Raw genomic sequence first — 22,469 nt, 5'->3', positions numbered from 1 at the left:
AACTATCATTTTTGCATGAAAAGCAACCATTGTCAGTTTTGAGCTTTGGTCCCAAACAGCATTGTTATTAAAATTAGAGCATGTCAGGAGTCACTTGAAGTGATGCCCTTATGAATTGACCAAACAAAGATACTATAATGACTTCTGGTGGCAGAATTTGTCTACGCTTGTAAGATTGTTATGATGATACATTTGGAGCTTGTACTCATCTTGGTACGAGGACAGTAAAATATTAAAGTAATAGGGTTATATTTAGCTTGTAATGATCATTTAGGTTCTTAAATTAGTTTTTAGTATATTTCTATTCCGTCTTTAGTTATCGGTTGTTTCCCTTGTGGAAAGATCTTTTGTAATCACTATTCAATGAGTATTCCTCTCCTTTACAATTAAATTATCAATCAATTATCTCAATCATTTAATGGTATCAAAAGCTCAGGTTTGCAGAATTGGAGTAGATGATTGCTGTATGCATCTGTATGAAACTTTTTGGTCGTTTTTTTTTATAGTAAAAATTACATTCTTTTTAACTGAAAATTTCATAGAATTTTCTTTAAGTTTTTTAATCAGCTTTTTAAAAACAAAAATCGTGGGGTGTCTTTTGGCGGATTCCTTTTATAATAAAATTTTCGGTTTTTATGAGCATTTTCAGAGAAAATTTCAGAAAAAAAAATATATCATTTTTCCTTAAAATCACAGGGCTTATCATAGTTGGAAAACTCGCCAAAACCAAAAACTCACAAATCCTAAAAAATACAATTCAGGAAAAAAAAGGCCAGTTTTCAGCAAAAACTCGGGATCTTAAAAAAGTGCTTAAATTTTATTAGAAATGCAAATTTTTTTCTTCACAAAATTCAATGAGAAGATGCATCCAAAGAGTCAATAAATGAGAACACAAAAGAAACAAGCTTAGTCTAGATATATGTGGACATAAAGTGGGTAAAAAATTGCATTCTCGTGAGGAATGTTGATGGCAGGAAGCAAAACAGTAAATAATTTATGTAAAACTAAAACTAAATACATCATTACAATTAAATCCTCCTCTTCCCATGTCTAGTAAAAAATAAGGGAGAGGTATGTCTGACTTGGTCTGTGGCTCGTCCTCCATGCTAAATTTAGCTCTGCCTCTAGCTTCTCCTAGCACTAGCATTGACTACTCACTCAACTCAATGTCATCGAGTGTGAAAACAAATCCATTGCCCTCCTCCATAGCCTGCTTCTCCAAATCATAGATGTCATCCTTCTGAAAAAGCACCTCAAATCTGGTTCAAATCGATTGAAATCAGTTTGCAAGTGTTGGGAAGACTATTTCCCCCCTCTTAGCAAAATACAAGTTAAGAAATGAAAAGGAAATTAATTTGGGCCATTTTTTGCCTTGGAAGTGTTATTATAAAACTATGACCTAGTTTTTAACTAAAACTTGCCGAGCTTTTGGCAAACACTCGACAAGTTTTTGCTAAAAAAGGGCGAGTTTTTTGCGCCAGTAAAAGTCGTAAAAACTCGCCAAGCCTGAGAACTCAACCAGTTTTTGCAACTCGGAGAGTATTCTGCAAGTAGTAGTACATCTATAGCTTATCTCTGCAAGTTTTTCTTCTGGAGATCAATGGTTTTTACCAGAAAAGTTTTCGAACAATTCTTTTGATAAAAATACTGGAAGTTATTTCTGCAAGTCGCAGATTTTTTTCAAAGCCAAAAATCGTGTTTTCCCCCTGATAGCAATGCGACCACAACTTCTGCGTTTGTAAACCTGCAAAGTATTTCAAGGGCCAAACGACCTGTTTTTTCATTCCATACTATTGTTTTATGCGCTTGTTTTTGCACACATAAAAGGTTCTCAAGCCACATGAAGGTTTTCTGGCCCGCACACAACTTCTGAGAGGTTTTCTCACGCAACAAAGGTTCTTCTCACTCTTGTGAGCCGCAGGGTCTCTCTGTGCTGTGCTACTACTAGTGTTTTTCAAGCGCAAGCTAGTCCTTTCTGATTTTTTCACTCACGAAGTCTTTGTGAAAGGTTTTTTCTGCGTGAATGGTTTTTCCCATGCAGCAGTGGTGTGTGACAAAGTTTTTAAATTTTTGGTATGATTTTTTTTAAATCATCAGTTTCCACATCAAGGGATTTTTCTGCATTTTGTGCTATTTTGGACGATTTTTTAAAAATCATGATTTCTTCATGCACCTAGGGTTCTCAGTTTAGATTTTCCAGCCCGCACACGACTTCTGGGATTTTCTTCTCACACAATGAAGGTTCTTTTCAGTGCTGTGAGCTGCAGGGCTTCTCGGTGCTGCGCCAGGCCTAGGGTTTTCCAAGCGCAGGCAAGCCCTTTCTATAAAAATTTTGCTCATAATCTTTGAGAAAGGATTTTTTCAGCAATAAAGAACTTTTGTTGTGCAGCAGTGGCGTGCAACAAGGTTTTTTTTATTTTTTGTACAATTTTTTTTAATTATGGGTTTCAGAAAAAAGGATTTATCTGTATTTAGTGCTATTTCTGGTAAATATTTTAAAAATCATGGTTTCTTCAAGCTTGCAACTACAGTTTTTGGGCTGCATTTCTCAGAGCAACACTAAGGGCCTTTTTTGGGGTCACAACTAGGGTTTCTAGGGCAAGCAGAGGGTTTGCAAATTTACTAATTTTTTATCAGACCTCTGTTTACTTCAGCAAATGTTTTTTTGTATGATTTGTTTTAAAGAAACAAAATGTGGGCTTCAAAAAAACACAGAATTTTTATTAACAAACATCTATGGTATTTGAGAAGCTGCCTTTTTCCCATTTTCTGTCTCTGGATAGCAGGAGTGATGGCTTCAGTACCCAACATCATGCTGGAAGGCACTCAAACATTCCTATCAAATCCCTGAGCCCAGACAAATTTGTAAAATTTCCACACAAACTTGGTGTAGTTACTAGAATGACCATTAAGGTAGGGTCTTACTATTAAAGAAATATTTTTATATTTAGCATATAATGGTCATTTAAGTCATCCTTTTTTGGGAACTTTTTATTTTCTAGATATTTAGATAAGTTTTAGTATCTTTCTATTTTGTCTTTAGTTTTCAATTATTTCCATTACAGAAAGATCCTTAGTAATCTATATTTAATAAGGAGGTATTCCTCTCCTTTGTAGTCAATCAGTTAAAAGGTTTGGTCTTAGAACAATATTTCATTCCAAAAGGCAATTACTATGTAGATACAAGAGCCACATTTATAAATAGAACTACATAATAGTAATATAGAAGAAAAGTAAGAATGTGACTTACAACAGCAATCACCAAATTTCCTGGTGAAAGGGCCAAACCATAGCAACAATCAAACACATGTGATGGAAGCTGTGAAGCACACACAAAAACTCTTTTGAGTTTCCTATTTTATTGGAGATATAATGAAAAATGCAGTATAAAGAATTAGTTGCAATGATAATATTCTTACATGTACAGAGTTTTTTGAATTTTCCAAAGCCAGCCCAGGAGAACTCTCAGGAAAAGGTACTGGAAAAAGAGAACTCCCATTAATGATCCAACTGCGGACAGAATTATCCTGCTTGAAACATTTGCCCAAGTTAGATTATACCAGACTGTCCATACTGATGAGTATATAAACCATTAAAAAAAATGCAAAACATCTCACATCCTATCATTGCCTCAAAATAACAACTGATAATATCATTTTCCTACCTTGGTTGTAGTTTGGTAATATCATTCAGACCGGCGGACTACACACAGGTATTTGGGATACCTGGCCATGCACAAGGAGGATGGAAAACAGATAGCAAACCAAAAAAGTTGAGCCGGGAGGTAAAGACACAATTGATAAAGCTCGTATGTGGGGATCTGACGCAGGCGGAGAAAGAAGCTCTCACAGACACATCTAGAGGTAGAGGATTGAAGAAATCCAACATGCAAGAAGGTCACTGGCTTTGTCTTATGGACGTCGTGAAGAGTCGCCTCACAGGCTCTAGTTGCGCCTCAGATATTTCATTTCCATCGGTGGCGATGATGAACGGTATTCTACATGGAAGAGTGTATGATTGGGCTGCATTGTTGGCCGAACAGATGTATGAATTTATGACATTACAACACAAGACATTCTACATGACACATTATGCCATCGGCCTATTCTTGGAGGCAACAACGTGAATGATCCCCAACAATGCACTGGAGGCCAAACCAGGACCACTCGCGCCAGGCAAACCCCCAATTATGCAATGGAGACATATTGATACAATTGGCACCAAGACCAAAGTCGGATAGAAACCACTGAGACCAAACTGTGGAAATACTGATAGTGGTCGGGAGGAGACTTCTTCTGAGGAAAGTGGGAACGACGAGGAGGAAGAGGACAAGGAAGTAGAAGTATTTACAACTACACCATTGAGATTTCCACAACCCGCACTTTCAGCGACAACACACTTGACTCCTATAGGTATACATGGCATCCCGGGGTTTGGTCAGTTCAAGCAACCAGTAGTGATGACACCGGCTTCAATTGCGATTCAGCCGGTCGCAGAGACACGAGCATTAGCAAAGGCACATCTGCCACCAATGGAGACAACCGTTCTGAAGGTAACAATGGAGCCTACTCGTAAGGCTTTACCAGAGGCTGGGGCTGAGGTACTTGAACCCAATGTAGAGATGGACACTGAGGTAGGAGCAATGGAGATACCGACAAGCGAGGGGTTGCGGGCGTCGAGTGTCCAATTGGACGTAGTGGGTTCAAATGCAGTGGTTATGGTGGATACGACATTATTAGCATCGTCTAAGCCAAACAGAGAGAACAGAACCTAGAAGTTGAGCACGTACCTAAGTACACGGTTCCACCGTACCCCAGCGCCTCGAACAAAATACCTGCATACACCTACGCGAGAAGTAGTTCCAGAAAAAGACCCTTTGCAAGCACAGGTGGAGGGGCCGACACAGAATGAGGGACTACCGCATAGCACTGTTGAGCAGATGGCGGAAGCAATAGAGAGAGCTATGGGTGTGTAGCAACAGCTTTCAGTAGGGCCAGAAACAATGATGAGAGAGGCATTCTTCGCTAATATAGCAGCTCTAGCGACTCGGGCTAGCCAAGTAGTGGCCTCTATAGAGATACAGGCTTTGGATTCAATAGTAAAGGAGCTGGAGAGAGTAGTATCCTTCATGAAATTAGGATGCCCGACTGCCTTTACAGTTTCTTTTGAGGAACAGGGATGGCCGAGTGTGGAGACTGTAGAGATGCCCCAAGATTGGGCCACCACGAGAGATCCAGGTATGGCAAGCCGAGTCGAGGTTTTGACTAAGGAAATAGTCGAAATACACAGAGATGCATATTACACCTTTAGAGGAACCAGGCGGATCAAGTAGCAGCAGAGAGGGCTCGGGAGGAGTCAGCTACCAAGCTACCCACGGAGAAGGCAGCCTAGGAATCTGAAAGGGCAACCTTGTTGGCTAGACAGAGTCAGCTACAGAAAGTGGTAGTGGAAAAGGAACAGTTAGCAACGGAGAAAGAGCGGGTGGCAAATGAGGAGAGAGAGTTGGGAGAGATTGCTGAGATGATGCAGTCAGCTTTGGAGCTTCAGATGGAGGCTAAGGCGGAATTGAAAGTTCAAAAGTACAAGCTACGAGCAGAACTGAACGAACTGAGGGCACAGATGGCCACTACACCAGGGACACATCCCTCTGCTTAGTATCTAAACATGGATGTAATTAATTGTCTTGGTGAAATTTGAGTTTTGTTGTCTTTATTTTGTCGTGAGGCGATGACTTTACTTTTTGGGGGGAATGATGTTGTCGATAAATTCTATATTGTAGCTAACAGGTAAAATAGTATCCAAACAAGCGCGTGATGGTTGAGTCACCCCTTCAGGAAAGTATATGTACACTATCTGGAAGGGACTTTGGGTAATCATTGCAATAATCGTAATCATATTGTAAGCATTGAGTGCATATTGCGTATATGAATAAAGTATCTGTTCTGTGTTATATCTTACTATACTACATGCGATAAGTATCCATTTACCCTGTACGGTAAACAGGTATCTTTCTAAATCAGGGAAAATACACTGTTGATATACTTAAGAGATTTGGAATGTTAAACTGTAGACTTATGTCCAATCTCATGGAGACAAACTTGCACAAATTAAAAGAATCTACATCAAAATCCAAATTTGCAAATCCTACACTTTATAGACAGATTATTGGGTCACTCATGTATTTGGTTAACACTAGACTTGAAGTTGATATATGCTACACTATGAATGGCTTAAGTCAATTCATGTGTGAGCCTCGTGAAATTCATCTTGTTGCTGCTAAACATATTTTGAGATACCTACATGGTACTATTGGATATGGCCTTAAATACAAGAAGATTGATCTTGATTTACATGGATTCACAGATTCAGATTGGGCTGGTAGTGTGGCAGATCGGAAGAGCACATCTGGGTATTGTTTCAGTTTAGGATCTGCTATGATCTCTTGGACAAAGCTCTACTGAAGCAAAATATATTACAGCAGCTATGGGAAGCAGAGAAGCTATATGGCTTAGGAAGTTGATTGTGGGACTATTTGGAAAACCTGTAAAGCCTACTACTATTCTATGTGATAATCAAAGTTGTATAAAGCTGTCAAAAAATCCAATGTTCCATGATCGATCCAAGCATATTGAAATTCCTTTTCACTATGTTAGAGATATGGTAGAGAGGCAAGCAATTCAGTTAGAGTATATTAATACTAGTGATCAAACTGCAGACATTCTCACCAAGCCTCTTTCCAGAGTTAAAGTGGAAGACTTCAGGAAGAAACTTGGTATGATTGAAATGTAATTGAGATTCAGTTTCTAAATTTATTTCATTTGTAAAAATTATATACTAAAGATGTGTAATGTGTAAACTCCTTTTGTCATATGGGTGACTCTATGACTTATGGGCCCTCTTCCTGTATACATTACATTAAGGTGACAATCTTTTTGATAATGTACACTTGTATTAAGCATTGTGAGGTGGCGATTTTACAATGTTTCCTATCATAATGGATATTACATGACATGATATCTTTATGTAGATCATGATAGTAGTATCTCTAGAACATTTTGATGGATATCATGAAATGTGATACCTTTACACATCATCGTGTTCTTTATGAGATAATCATGGTGAGACGCCATGATGAGTTATGATAGACAACATGTGACATGATACAATGCACATATCATTAGGGTATATGCATGTCATGAGATGAAATATGCTAAATATACTCCTTGATGTCATGAGTAAGGTGATATCTAAAAATTCATCTTAGTTATCTTCCCTAGCTAAGAGGGAGTGTTAATGTTTAGCATCAGGCAGATCTCCTGAGACAAGAGATTATAATATATATAATCACATACCAACCAAACACATCTAAGATGAAATTCGTTACACTTTATGTATTGCAAATCGATCATTTTGAATATATATATAAAGTAGTCACAATTGCTTAGTATTAACCAACTAATCAGATCTTGTATGAGATTGAATTAGTTAGTCAAAACTAGCTAACTCTCTAAACAAATCGTGACTCTTGAATGAAAAGATCATGACCAATCTTGCGAGGCATCTATTGAGGACAATATTTATGTGCATCATATGTTGTGGTATAGACATTGAAATCAATATATGTTCATTACCTACAGCAGATCGATATCCAACATTGTCACTTATTCTCACAAGTTGTTATTCAAGTTATTTTTGCAATAGCAAGTCGAAGTCCTATGTGTTCATACAGGTCGAGATTCATCATGAAAGATTGACATTATCTCTGATCAGATTCATCATTGCAAATCGAGATTAAAGATTTGATGTTTATATTCTCAGCAAATCGTGCTTCTACATACAGTCTGACATAAGTTTAATTCAATTACAAACACCCTCAATTTAAAGAAATTTGCGCTCAGAGTCTTGTGCCAACCTTGTAGCGCATCCCATTGTGAGCGCAATCGGAGCTTATTTATATCCATCCACACAAAGAAAAGAAACAGATTTGCTCAAAAACTGCTGAATAACCTTGTTTATGTGCAATATAATCTTAATTTGCACATAAAAAGGGCACAGCGTTCAATAGTACCTGGTCTACTTCATCTAGATGAGATATATCCTTATTTTGATTGGACTGCACAAGAGCTAGGTCCATTGTTTTCAGAAGATGAGATTGTTGATTTGGAGAGGTAGGATTGGATATTCATTTCACAATGGATGACATTGAGGACGAGAACAATGAGGATTCAGAGGAGGCATTACCAGTGCCATGTATAAGAGTACATAAATCCACTTCCAGGACACAGAGCGAGTCAGTAGGGATGCCAAGTGAGGAGGTACAACCATGAACTTCACAATCACACCCACTCCCAGTACAGGGCACCTCTCCAAGGCCTAGACCCCCTCTCTTTTCTACTAGTAGAGCTGAGAAGAGGAAGATGTGATTGTATTGATGTATTTAGTATTTAGTATTGATATTCTATTTTCGGACACCTTTGTGTGCTCCTTGCTGTCAGCCTCATTGTTGTAATCTTCCAGTCCCATAGAACTTTTGTTGGTCTTTTGTTGGACATTAATATCATTATCTTATCTTATCTAGTTTGACAGAAACTATTTACTATCTGCTTCCCGCCATTAGTATTCCGCATGAGAATGTGATTTTGTACCCACTATGCATTTGTATATATCTACACTCCGCTTTTTCTTGTGTTCTCTTTAATTAACTCATTAGATGCATATTGAATTTTGCAAAAAAATGTACTTTTAATTAAATTTGAGCTGTTTTTAAGGTTCACAAGTTTTTCAGAGCTTGGCAAGTTGTTGCTGAGTGAGAGTTTTCCAACTATGGCAAGAACACATGCATCACTGACAAAAATTGATCACCTCATCTTACCATCTCTAACTAATACCAACGCAGCAAATACAATTTCTTCTTATTCTATAACTGTTTACCATTTTATTAGTTCCTCAATGAAATTTGATTTCCATAATACCTGGCTGCAGCTGTATAAGCAACGTCCATCAAATGCCCATGAAAGACCTGTAACCTAGACAGCAGACCACAATAATATCAAAACAAAGCAACTATATGTGCTTTGAACAAGAATCATATCACTAATGATTGCTTCTTAGCAAACAGTTCTGTTTAAGAAAGATACTTACAACTTGATCATGTGCCTCAAATTGACCTGCCTTGTGGCATTTGCGGCCAGAGGTATAACATATCCAAACAGATAACTGGCCAGAACCTTTTCCAATTGCTATAAAAACCTTGTCAAGTGATTGTGAAGGTACAAACAAGGACAGCACTGAGATAGGAACTGAATCAACTGCTACTACCTGTAGATATCATATTTCAGAACAAAAATCTAGGCCAACAACGACTGATAAGACACAAAATATGTAATTTAAGATAAAATGGACCTCTCTCAATAGAGAAAAGGGTACAGGGCTGTCATCATGAGACTGGTCGAGATTAATAGCATCTCCATACCATAACTTGACACTGCAAACAGAAACCCATGTTATATTTTCAATCAGATATAAAAATGAAATATGCTACTATATCTTCCATAAGCCACAACATGTTCAGGTTGTTATCACTTTGTGCTGTTGCTACAATACCTTGCTTTTGATTTATTTATTTTAAATGTATGTATCACATTTCAAAAGTTGCATGTCCAGCATTACAAATTAGCAGCTGATGAAACTTTAGTGACATAAGAAAAATAAAATGGTCAGGTTTGCAATAGGAAAGCAAGCTTCAATTTCTCAGTACATGATACAAAGGTAGATTCAAACCACATAAAGAGCTAGTCATTTCCCACATGTTAAAAAGCTGCCGGTCAATTTTGACTATGCTCTCAAGGCAAACCAAGCAACATGGAAATAAGAGTGAAAATACCAAAACAAAAAAGTGTGTTATTATCACCTCCCATCAGAACTTCCAGTTGCTAAAAGAAGCTTGTTGCTTGAACTGTTCACATCCATCTTGTCAGAAACACTTGCAGTGCATACAGCCCAACTAACTGCAGTTGCCCAAGATTTATGTGCCTGAAATAAGCCAATAAGCCTAGCTTCTGGAGGTTTCAGGCAATGTTCAATAGTGTAATACCGTGGATCAAAAACTCTCCACAAAGAAACTTTACCAGACTTTCCTCCCACAGCCAATATAGCAGAGCTGCTGTATGAAAGTCCAAATGAACTAACATCTCCATCTAAGGAGTGTTTCATTGTTGGAGACCAGGCAACAACTAATGACGACAGAAGCCCGCTGCGAATTGCATATTGTTCTGCACTAATTAAAGATGGCAGGACATCTCTGGCACGTTTTTTTGTTGCCTTATCAGTGGACTTGAGCAATATTTCTTGGCACTGGTTTTTCTCTCTTCCAATGGTAGACTTCGAACCAACAAATCCCTGTATTTTATAACTTATTAAAATGATTTAAGAAACAAGAAGAAGATATTACACTAGATGTTATATTTAGATGGGATAAAAGAAAACAACTAATGTCATACAGTCAGATTTTATAGCTCAACAGGAAGTCCTATTTTGCTTCCCTCAGCTTAACACATAACAAGAACAAAGATGAAATCAAGGAATGAGCAGCTGCATACATTCTGAGAGGCCCTTTGCTCTTCCATTTCAAGCTCTGCCACAGTGACACACCATGACTTAGTTTCACCATTCCATATAGGTGCCATCCTCACATTATCAGGATCTAGGGAAATGCGTCCATACTCTCCTAGAAAATACCAGTGAAAATTTTAGATGCCATAACATATAACATCATATAATATAGAAAACAAATGTCATGCAACGTAGCCAAACCAATGTGAATCACATGCCTATTACAATATCATTACTGACTGCCCATAATTTATTAATTAAATTATTAATTTCATAATAATGAGTATGCATATCGCACCAGGGAAATTCACCAGAAGTCCTGTACTGTTAAATCCCACAAAAGAACCTTCGACCCACCTGCAAACACATTGGATAAGTTTGCACTCCTTAGAACTACGTGTAATGCAAATGCTAGCATGGCTCAAAATATTCATGAAAAGGCAAAATATATAGATTATATTTTAACATTTTATCAATGATAATGGGCTACTACCATAACTTGAGACATAATTTTCTATGCATGAAAGTTATTATAAGCTGTTAGCCATAGCAGCTTAAAACTATGCCTAGAAAATGGATGTGCGGTAATCTTTGTTGCTGAAGTCAGGCCTTTAAACAAAAACAGGGAATGGTGACAATGACACTAAAACTGCTTTAAAAAGACATAGACAACAGTAGTTTCATCAATGGAAATGCACAACCGAGGCCAAAAATCAGAGTCATAAATATGGTAATTTGCATTATTTTATTATGATTTTTCAAGCCTTCAGATGCATCCCTGCATTCATCAAGTATTGTTCATGGAAGAGGTGTGTTGCAGAATCTATATAAAGTTTCTACGAGGAGCAGACATAACTCTTAAGGGGATGTTCATAATTCAGGAGATTTGATGGTTTTTTCTTATCATTTACAGCCTGCCCCAATCATGAGGAGGAAGTCTCATTAGTTCAAACCTCCAACAGCTTGTGACTGAAATTCACATTTCTCAAGAGATTTTGGTATACAGAACCCATTTCAGAAGCAATATGTGACAAGAAAGTATACCTATTTTTTATACCTATTACACCATCAGAAATAACAGGCTCTGGAAAGAATTTATCACTAACAGATAAACAAGCAGAATAAAGAACGCGGGCAGCCCAACCTTTCATAAACCAGAAAGCCACAAGGGTCAAATTCAAATTTGAGTTTGGCAACCATACAATTCAGACGAAGTTCAGCAAGAGTAAAAATTCGCAAAAAAGTTAGACATTAAATTTGCCAAATATATATACGTATATACACAAAATAGTAAATTAACAAAACATTTAAACTTTGTTAAATAGATATAAAATCATTATAAAAAGATTGACACATTTATAAGATATAAATTATATCATTTTGATCTCCTTCAATACAAATCAAATGGTTTCTTCCTCCAAGGGTTGTCGAAGTACAGCATGGGCAGGTGACAGAGAGGTCGACAGGCAAGATAATCATGATTTGGACAATCATCTATCCTCACTTCCGGATTCTATTGAATTGGAAAATAGAACCCTTAGGAAATTGGAGGGTTGCAAGGCCGGTCATCCTCTCATTCGTCACCAGTTCCAGTTGAAGAGGAAGCGTGGCTTGGTGGAAGGTAACAGCAAGGAGAAGTCAGTTGAGGATTGTTCTGGTGTAGATGTGTCACTCCTGCCGGAAAGACAACTGATTCAGAATGAAGCAATGGATAATAAGGGCAAGAAAGCAAAGAACGTGGCAATGGCTGCAATTCCCAATCCTTCATGAAAGAAGGCTGCTGGACGGTTTAACAAATAAGTGCACTGTTGTAATGTCTGTCCTGTCATCCACATTTTGAGCCTACATGGCTTGTGGATCTTACTTCTATGTTAGTGCTGCCAGTAGCTAGGTTGGGTTAATCTGATAATATGTGTGTATTACGTTTCAGATTGGCTGTTAGTTGATGGGGTATTTTGGTCTGTGGTGGAATGGACAGAAATGCCCATGGGCAGTATCAATATTAATATAATAGATAGTATTACCGATCAAAAAAATGAGCAAAGTATTTTATCATTCTTAAATAGTTTTAAAATCATTCAGATCTAGTCTCTAGAAAGGGATATATGCAATACTATGGGATTCAAAAAAAGAACATTCCCTTGTAAGTATCTGGCGATTCAATTGGAAAAAGTACCTAGAGAGAGTAAAACCTGGACATTGATATCAGAAAAAATAGACAAAAAAATGGAAAGCTGGAAAGGGAAATGGCTAACTAAGGCCAGTAGATCTACAATGATAAAAGTTGTTTTATCAGCCATACCCGCTTACCAGATGTCATGTTTGCCGTTACCAAAAGGTGTTAAAAGACAGCTTGATAATGAATTGAGAAAATTCTTTGGCAAGGTGCAGATGACAAAAAGAAACAATGTTTGATTAAATGGGATCAAATATGTAGACTCAACGAATATGGCGGTTATAGGTATTAAAAATTTAAGTTGGCAAAACGAAGTGCTAGGGGCCAAATTTGTGTGGAGAATGTATCATGAGAGTAAATGGGCGAAAATCCTTTACCATAAATACCTAAACCTATCTCTTTATTTCGAACAAGAAATCTACCTAAAGGCTCAAAGGTTTGGAATGTTATGATGCAATGTCAGCATCTAATAACCAACAATCTCACATGGGATATAGGCAATGGACAGGAAGCATTATTTTGGGAAGACTCGTGGTATGGCCTTCCATCTCTAGATAGCTCTAATTTACCTATCAACATAAAAAACACTCTTATACAACTCTAGGCTCCAAAAGTTAAGGAATATAAAGAGGAAATAAGAGAAGATAGGTATGGAAGATGGTGCTGGAAATTTGTATCATAAACAAGCCTGTCAGATGGAGATAAAATTATCTTTGAGCAATTTCTAAACAATAGACAAGTAAATTAAAAAGAGAGAAGAGATAGATTAATTTGGGGAGGAGCTAAGAATGGGAAGTACAGTGTTAAAATTGGTTACAAAACAATTGTTAATTCTCAAGGATGGGAAAAAATGGAAATTCCCGGTAACTTATGTTGCGACACAACATGTCCATAGGGGTTGCGCTTCAAAGTAGAATTCTAACAGCTGACAGATTCATGAAAATAGGGTTTGAAGGGCCTTCAAGATTTGTATTATGTGAAAATGAATATGAAACTGTGGAACATATTTTGTTTCAATGCACTTTCTCAAATCTATGCTAGAAATGGCTTTGTAATAAGTTAAATTGGCAAAAAGCTCTATTTGACAATCTTTGAAATTTCTTAAAAGAGTTGACCTCAAAAAGGATCTCCTAAGATCTATTGTGATCTATAGAAGATCTCCCCGTCCATTCTTTTCTAGGAAATATGGAACTAAAGGAACAAAAGAATCTTCTCAGACAAAAAAATGGACACTCGGGCCTTTCTTAATAAAGTGGAGGTAAGCATAGTAGAGGTCACGAGCAATTGCCTAAGAAACATATACAAAGAAGAAGGCTCATTCTCTGATTGAGACGCGGATATGCAAAAGAATTGGTATAAATTAATCAATCCCCAACGACTTTTACAAAAGCCAATAAACTAGCCAGGGTTAATTGCAAATGGGAACCTCCCCCAATTGGATGAGAAAAATTAAATTTTGATGGTGCTTCGAGGAGAGATCCCGGGGATGCAAGATTAGGATATATCATATGAAATGAGTTTGGCTCTTGGGTGGCTAAACGAGCTAAACACCTAGGGTTTACAAAGTTAATTATTGAAGGAAATTATCCTTAACGCTTAAAGGGAAAAAATCACCGCTAATTGGATTCTTAACTCTAAACTGGAAGAAGCTATTCAATTATTGGATAACTTTCAGGAGATTAGAATTAACCATATGTATAGAGGAGGTAATAAAGAAGCAAATGCAAAAGATGGAAGCCAACATTATCTTCTTGCTCTGCTAGAGAGGAATTTTGGAAGAACAAGGCAAGAATTGGCTCCTTCATTACCTTCAGACCTTTGATGCATACATCGAACCAGGAGTTATTAACGAATTAGACTTCTATTTGTCGAATCTATACAAATCCAACAAAGAGAAAATAGCTTTCATCTTTCCTCCAGGCTCTAGGGCAAAAGATCTGGTTGAAGCAGCAGACATCATCATGGTGACATGGAAATCTGGTGGGGATAACTAATTATGGTTCTTCTCTGGTTGGGGGTTTCCTTGGGTCCTTAGCCCTATTTTGTTGGTGTTTTCTTCTCTTTCGCTAGTTTTGGGTTTTTGGCCTTATACCATGTTTGGCTTCTCCCTCGATTGCCCTATTTAGGTAGGTGGGCTCTGCTTAGTTCGGTCCTTTTTCCTGCATTCCTACTGGTTGTTTTTCTCGCTCCCTGTCTGGTTGTGTCCCTGTTCAATATTGTATAAAGATATATATTTCATTTATCAATATAAGTTTTTCCTTTAGTTTAAGTTCTTGAGGATTACTATCTAGCTTTTTATTTCTTGATCTCTGCTTCTTAAATTATCTGGAATGGATTCCATGAAAGTTTTAGAACTTAGATTAAAGTATTTTTGTTAATTTTACTTTGGATGAGCACCTGGTACAGGTTGAAATGTTTCTTCATTTTTTATTCAATACATGTTTTAGCAAATTGTAGCTTTATCCTGATTTAGTAAGGTTTGATGGACTCTGGCAAACCACTCAACTTCATTCTAATGCTTTATCATTATCGGACTAATCTCAACCCAAAGATTCCTAACTCTCTTGGGTTATGTCGCTTCAGTTTTTCCTTTTTGGTTGGCCCTCCCTCCCTTTTTGCTGTTGTAGCCGATTTTTCTGGATGTAGCCATATTTTAGCTTCTATCCTTGCCTTATTCGTTTAATTTCAAGATTAAGGCGTTGTCTCTACTTCTGTTATCCCCTTCTATTCAATTTCATTATCAAGCTGGAATTTTTCCCCTTGTAATTTTGAACTTATGCTGGTAAATATTAATTACTGCACATCTTAGGTATCCGCAAATGACATTAAAATATAATAATTATCCTATTAATATAGTAAGTGGTATAACTATAGTACACCCTCCAAGACCCTAGAGAGGAGCAATGGGAATCTCTAGGGTCTCTTGGAGGTACTTGGAAAAATTAAGGGACACAGTTCTATAATCTACTATAGCTCTTCTCTCTGACCTTAAATATGGAAATTTATTAATCATTCCGTCATCCCTTTTTTTCTTTCTCAATGGAAAAGGAGAGTGTATCATTTTTTTAATAATCCCGAATAAACTCTAACATTAAATCTTGCTGGTATGGTAACTTTATTCTATGAAAGTTGCATTTTATTTATGCCGAAGAGAAATTCATTCAATCGAAACATAGGAAGGAATATATAGACCATAAAACAAAAAGAAATGGATCTCATTCTTTTTTCTTACTCTAAATTAAATTAATCAAATAATATTGAACTTCGGAATATTTTTTTATGATAAAAAATTTGTTTGTTCGCTCCTCTTTGATTCCTAGAGAACAAAGAGGATCTGTTGAATCTCAAGTATATTATTTAACCAGTCGAATTCAAAAACTTACTGAACATTTGGACCTGCACGGAAGAGACTACTTGTCCCAAAGAGGTTTGTGGAAAATTGTGGGTAAACGTAAACGACTTCTGATTTATCTGTTCAAAAAAGATAGACTTCGTTACAAACGTTTAATCGATCAATTAGATATTCGTGGACTGCGTTAATTTTGATTTGAATGAAATTTTCATTTTCAAAAATTATGTTTTATTAAATTTTGAATCCTAATGAGTCATTCTTTTTTTTGTTCTCATTGATTTTTTTAACCGGAAAAGAGTTATGATTATGGTCGCTAGGGAGAAAGACCTCATGATGGTAAGTATGGGTCCTTTCCAACTTTACTATTTACGAAATGAGATATATCGTGTGTCACTCTACTAATTGTTATCTAGAAGGCAAATTCTTACAAGTTATTACTCGATCAGAATTTATTTAAGATTAAAGAAATTCCATGTAAACTAGGGTATGCCCTTTTTAAATATGTAAAGTGTATAGGACGAAAGTCCCAGGAAAGACTGGAGGTTTTCTTCTCCGTTCTTTCCTACTAGTGTCCATTTGAACGAAGATAACATTATGTAATTTTTTCCTCTTTTTAAAAAATATATAAATCAAATGGCTTGGCCTTTTATCGATCAAAAAATAAATAAAGAAGCAGATGCCTTGGCTAAGTTAGGGGTAGACGGTGAAGATTTAATGGTTAGTAATACACCTACCCATTAAATAGTAACTTAATTTAGAGCTACACAGCATTCTCATTATTATCCACTACAAAGAGTTTAATTAGAGCAAGACAATTTATATTGAATGATTCAATACCTTTTTCAAACAACATTGCAGTAAGGTTTTTGACTTCAAATAGAATGTTAATACCCAAATTTAAAGACTTATCTAAGATATCCCAATTATTTTCTTTATAAAAAATATGCAAATAGTATGTTAATAGAGGAAAGGATGCAATAAGAATCTTAAACCCTAGAATAAATGCATTTCATAAAATCATCAAATGGTAAGAATACCTAATAATTCTAAAAACTAAAGAGGTAAAAATTAAAATTATAAAATGAAAGTGAATCTAATAAAAATAAGATTCAATATAAAGAGATTACAAAACATATAAGAAGCACAAACCATAAATCTGAAAAAGAACTCCTAATTACCAAATTAAAATAAGACCTAAAGCATAAAAGCTAAAATTGAGTATTAAAAAGATTTAAATTATATATCATCAACAAATTCAATACATTATGAAAGATTCTTATTAGATATAAACTAAAGCCTAAAATTATTACTAATAGAGACTTTGAATCTAAATTATCTAACCTCCTTTATTATTTTGCCTTAAAAAAATATGATTTTCTCTTATATAAATAATATGGATTTTAACAAACAACGATCTTGGTCAAGAAAAGTTGAGTTTTGCAGCTATCTTCAAATAAGGTGGGGGAAGGAATTGTATTTCAACAGGGTGATTAATCTTTGTTTGATGAATGATATGGACATGAACGAGTTTATGCATTAACTGGGAAAGGAAGCTAACACTAAGAAGACAAATCAACAAGATAAAGCACTTGATCAGTGAGAACCTTTGATGAAGTATCAATGAAGGTTTGTGTATGTAATCAATTGTATAAACTCAAAAATAGAGGTCTTTTAATTTATAATCATATACTTTGTAAGGGGAGGTATGTCTTCCAAAACCTTTCCAAATGCAAGGGAAGAGATGATGTGAAGTAGGGTATGCCCTCTCAAGACCTTTGATGAGTAACAAAGGCAAATGTAATATTACATATATAGGACATTAAAAGTCCCAGGCTATATTGGGGGTTTTCTTCCCCGTTCTTTTCCCCCCAATGTCTGCACTCTGAACAGGGGGAAAAAATTGTAAATGATTTTAAAACACAATACAATATATAGGGCTTTATAGTGATCAAAAAGGCAAAAAAATCATTATATAAACATTAACACATTGTCAATGGGCCCTTGATCTACTTAAGCCCAAACGGGATCAAGTCTAGTTGAATGTAAGGCTCTGACATCAAAAAGGGATGAGGCTCAGGATCGTGTCGCAGGCGAATTTGGTGGAACGGATACCCCTTAGTCCTTGGCTCTTAGCCGAAGAGGTTCAGGCATAAGGCTCGTGCTCCCGTATTGGGTAGCTAAACCAATTTCATGGAAGACCTCCATCAAAAATTAAAAACATTAACACATTTATAAAATATAAATTATATGCTTTTTTTTTTTAATATAGTTTAATATACAAGATGAAATTTATAACAATTATGTTGATGTTAGTGTAGTTTTAGTCGGATAAAACGCATTGAAGATATATATATATATATATATAAAAGTTATTATCATACTCTTAATCATGACAATTGGCAAATGTTATTGATAACTAATGTGAGTTAAAGAGACATGTCTCTATGGATACATGCCTCTGAAAACCATATAAATATGTTTTGAGAAGGTAACTTTAAACACATAAAAATCTACAAGTACTATTACAAGTTACAGCATATCCAAAATCATGAAATATTTAACATGGTATCAGAACAAAGGATTCCCAAGCCTGTTAATAATAAGGGCAAACGAAGACAAAGTTAAAGACTTGAATATGCAATGGCTTCATGAGTTGTTGAGAATATCAGATTGCCCAACTGTATGTGGACACGCTCAATGGCAGATCACAGGGAATGTTGTTGGGGAGGCATTGAAGCTTGATTTCCACATTGAAGCAATGCTACTATTGGGCTCATTGATTTCACTTGAGTAAGCAATTTCACTGTCTGTATAACCCCACATTCGATGTTAATGTTGATGTGTTGATTCGCACTTCGTTGTCAGTGTCTTATCGTTGAATGTAAAATTTGCTTAGTAGTTTGAACACACTCTATAACGCATGTCTTCCAATTGACTCAAGAGCACTCATGTTGTGATTGGAAGCTATCGGACAAAGACCGAAGGTTATGCCCTTGGAAGCTATCAGATTTATTCATGTGACATTCCATGTGTTCACCGGAAAAATGAAATTGGTATCTAGTGTTGAAATTGGAGTTATGATTGCACATGAAGTAGTCGCTCAGAGTTCTTGAGTAATGTTATTTGCTTACACTGAACAATTTATACATATTATTGCTAATATATTACCAATACATTGTAACAACTCATAGCTTTTATTGGGTGATTGACCATTGGAAGAAGTGTTAAAACATGAAGTTTAAGGTACATTGTTAGAGAGATCAGAAATTACTCGATCCAAATTTGTGGAGCATGCACTTCCCTCTTTCAGTCTTGCAGCCATTTTTTATTTGGTTTGGTTCCTCCATCATCTTCGTGGTTTTGCGGATCATGCTAGTGATTGTGTTCGATACTCCTATTTAGCTTTTTGTTCGTTTGTGCCTACTGCAAGTGTTGAGTCCAATTCTCACGCACGTTGTTGGTAAGCACAGGCCTCTTCTTTGCTCGGTTCGATTGGGATTGATATTGACTACCTCCCCCCTTTTCAATTCTCGCTAAATGCCCCGATTCATCTTCTCCCCTCTCGGGAGGAATTGAATGAGCATGTCAGACTTGACATCTATAGACAATACATTACCACTACCTAGGTTAACCCTCCCAGTGGGTTACGCCCATGAATGTCCTTTTACGCGAAGCACTTTTTGGAGATCTCTGATGGTATTATTGTTCTTCCTAGCTACCTTTCCCGAAGGTGGTCTCATGCCCTGCGTATCTCTTTGGGGTCTTTTAGAGTTGGTTCTCACCATCTTCAAGTCCAGACTAACCATCATATTGACAGTGGTGAGCAGATCTGGAGGCTTTGTACTTTGGGTGAGGTGGAGACTGAGACACTTCATTTTTCGTTGCCCCATTTATTATGAGATCAGAGGGAGATTTTTCTGTCTATTTCAGCAATGCTTCTCCCTCTATGATTTTTTCAGCTACTATGATCAGCACTGTCTTGCACTTTATCTTCAAGAGACCACTATGCTCCGTGATAGCACGATCCAGTCACTGCTTCTACATTGGCACTCGTCTACTCAGCTTATTACTGTCTTTTTCACACCATTATCTCCTCTAAATGGTGTGAAAAGGCCTTCTAGATCTACCAGGCATTCCAGATGCGTCAAGTCCCGGACCGGCTATTTGCACCAGCAACACTCCTCTGTGTGTAGCCACAGATAGAGCAGGGCCTTTACTCATCGGCATGCATATCATTCAATGATTGACTTCTTTTCACCTAGAAAGGACTCCTAGTCTCTCTCTTGGCCTCCTTTCTGGTTCCTTGTTTGCTTTCTCTTGTTGTTGTTTGTATTTATTTTCAAACACCTTTGTGTGCTCCTGTTGCTGTCAGCCTCATTGATGTAATCCTCAAGTACTATAGACCTTTTTTTGGTATTTTGTTGGTCATTAATATCATTATCTTATCTTATCTTATCTATAAAAGTTGAGGCATTGTTACAGAAAGGCCACCAATACTAACAGAAGACGAAGATTGAAAATCTAGTACTTTGCAAGAGCGAATATAATACTCGTTGTCAAGTCTAAAAGAGCCCTTCGAATAGTCAAGGAGTCTATTTTTCATATGGAGACCTGTCAATATATTAACACTATCTTTGTCATCGTTGTCATGGGAGGTCACTGCCAAAAAGTTACACCTATAGCCAAGACAAGAATTCATGAGTTTGCAATTCATTGGATTTTTATTTAGCATCCTAAGCATCGAGCAAAAGTAAATATTAAAACTAGTCATAGTTGTTGGGATCCCCTAGTCCGACAGAGGAAGACAACTCAAATTGCAAAGGTTACATCCTGCATTAACTAGATTGAGAACCAGCTTCTTGTTGTTAAAACAATTAAGTTAATACGTGATATATGATAATATCATCAATCGAGATTGGGGTTGGTCTTATACACAACATTACATTGAGTGGTGGAGACATGACTCACCATCAATAATTTAACATCTCGAACATAGAGTATTTTGTGTCTTGGTGGAGACCAATAAACTTCTACGAGTAGGCTATCAAATCTATGTCTATTCCAATACTAGGATCTATTAACTTCCTTGATATTTCACGAGAAATTTGTTCTGCATTGAATAGTGTTAAATGGTGAGTCGGCAACTACCCCACCAAATATTTGCACAAATTTTCCATGGCCGAGCAGATAAAAGAATGATTTTTTTTGCCATGTCATCTTCACATGATGATGCCCAAAAAACATTTCGTGGACGAAATCCATGGATAATGTGTAAATGTTCAATGCAGATGACTTCTTTATTATGTGGAAATGCATGCGTGTGAATTTGTCAAGAGAAATATATAACTTTCCTGTTAGGGAATAATATAGTTAAACCATAAATAATACATCACTTTCAAATCGTCAATCACCCTCAGAGTATGGAATATAGTTCAATTAAAGATAAGATGATAAATTGAAGACTTGTAGAAGTATTATAGTGTGGCGCCCGATGGTTTATTATGTTAAGTAATCCATACAATAATATTATGATGAAGAATATCGTTAACCTATTGTAAAATGGAATAATTGAAATCTTTTATTCACAAATGTTCTATCGTGAACTATTCATGAGAAGTCAACTTTTCCATAAAAGAAACATTATAGGAGATGACTGTGTTGGTGGCATGTAAAACTGCAGCAATGGAAATATCATTAAGTTGTGCAGTTATTTAATGTGCTAGAGTAAGCTTAACGCGTGAAATATTTATTGGAAATGCATGAAAGAATTGCATCAACTAAACTATTTGGAAGAAGTATAGTACTCTATAGGTAGAAGAGAAAACTTACATCAAGAAAGATGTTGATAAGCATTTTCTCCATAATAGTGAAATAAGTATTCTCTCTTAAGTGCAATTTTTTAGTGTTTTAGTTAGTCTCTTATTTGTAATATGAGTTATTTTCCTTGCTATGCTCTTGTTCTTTTCTTTAATCCCTAGGAATGATTCTTTTCAAAGAAGAAAAAGAAGAACAGAATGAAGTTTGCCATAGTTGATGCAAAATTGTTTGACAATATAAGAGTGGAAATTTTACATTGTCAGGGGAAATAATAATCAATGTTTCATTCCCATTGTTTGATAAATGCCTAGATCGAGGCATTTTAAAACCTGATGGACCTTCATTGGAGCAAATTGTATCAAAAATATTGATATGCAGATAATTATGTTATATTCTTGAGTATTACATTTATCTACTCAAAGTGGTCTCTCTCTAATTTGTATATGTACTATAAGATCTATTTACCTTGATCTTGTCCTTTATCTTCAAGGATGTTCTTGTAGGAAAAGAAGA

At 36.2% G+C, this 22,469-nt stretch overlaps 1 protein-coding gene across 3 annotated transcripts in view; it reads right to left on the bottom strand.

The window, feature by feature from the left end:
- LOC149571156 (Transducin/WD40 repeat-like superfamily protein) overlaps positions 1–22,469 on the bottom strand; it is a 100,294-nt gene that overhangs the window by 30,505 nt on the left and 47,320 nt on the right. For all 3 annotated transcript variants that reach the window (XM_089812725.1, XM_089812727.1, XM_089812726.1), the window contains 8 exons: positions 10,910–10,968; positions 10,599–10,726; positions 9,911–10,398; positions 9,403–9,484; positions 9,142–9,318; positions 8,973–9,026; positions 3,420–3,527; positions 3,251–3,319 (listed from right to left, as the gene is read on the bottom strand). In XM_089812725.1, the coding sequence (XP_089668851.1) occupies positions 3,251–3,319; positions 3,420–3,527; positions 8,973–9,026; positions 9,142–9,318; positions 9,403–9,484; positions 9,911–10,398; positions 10,599–10,726; positions 10,910–10,968 (1,165 nt within the window). The remainder of the gene's footprint in view (positions 1–3,250; positions 3,320–3,419; positions 3,528–8,972; positions 9,027–9,141; positions 9,319–9,402; positions 9,485–9,910; positions 10,399–10,598; positions 10,727–10,909; positions 10,969–22,469) is intronic.

The sequence above is a fragment of the Cupressus sempervirens genome, chromosome 2, assembly GCF_028749045.1.
Source record: "Cupressus sempervirens isolate cs-2001-9-10 chromosome 2, ASM2874904v1, whole genome shotgun sequence".
In the NCBI taxonomy this organism is placed as follows: domain Eukaryota; kingdom Viridiplantae; phylum Streptophyta; class Pinopsida; order Cupressales; family Cupressaceae; genus Cupressus; species Cupressus sempervirens.
Note: the sequence above shows the minus strand (reverse complement) of the source record. Positions and strands in the feature narration are given on the sequence as shown.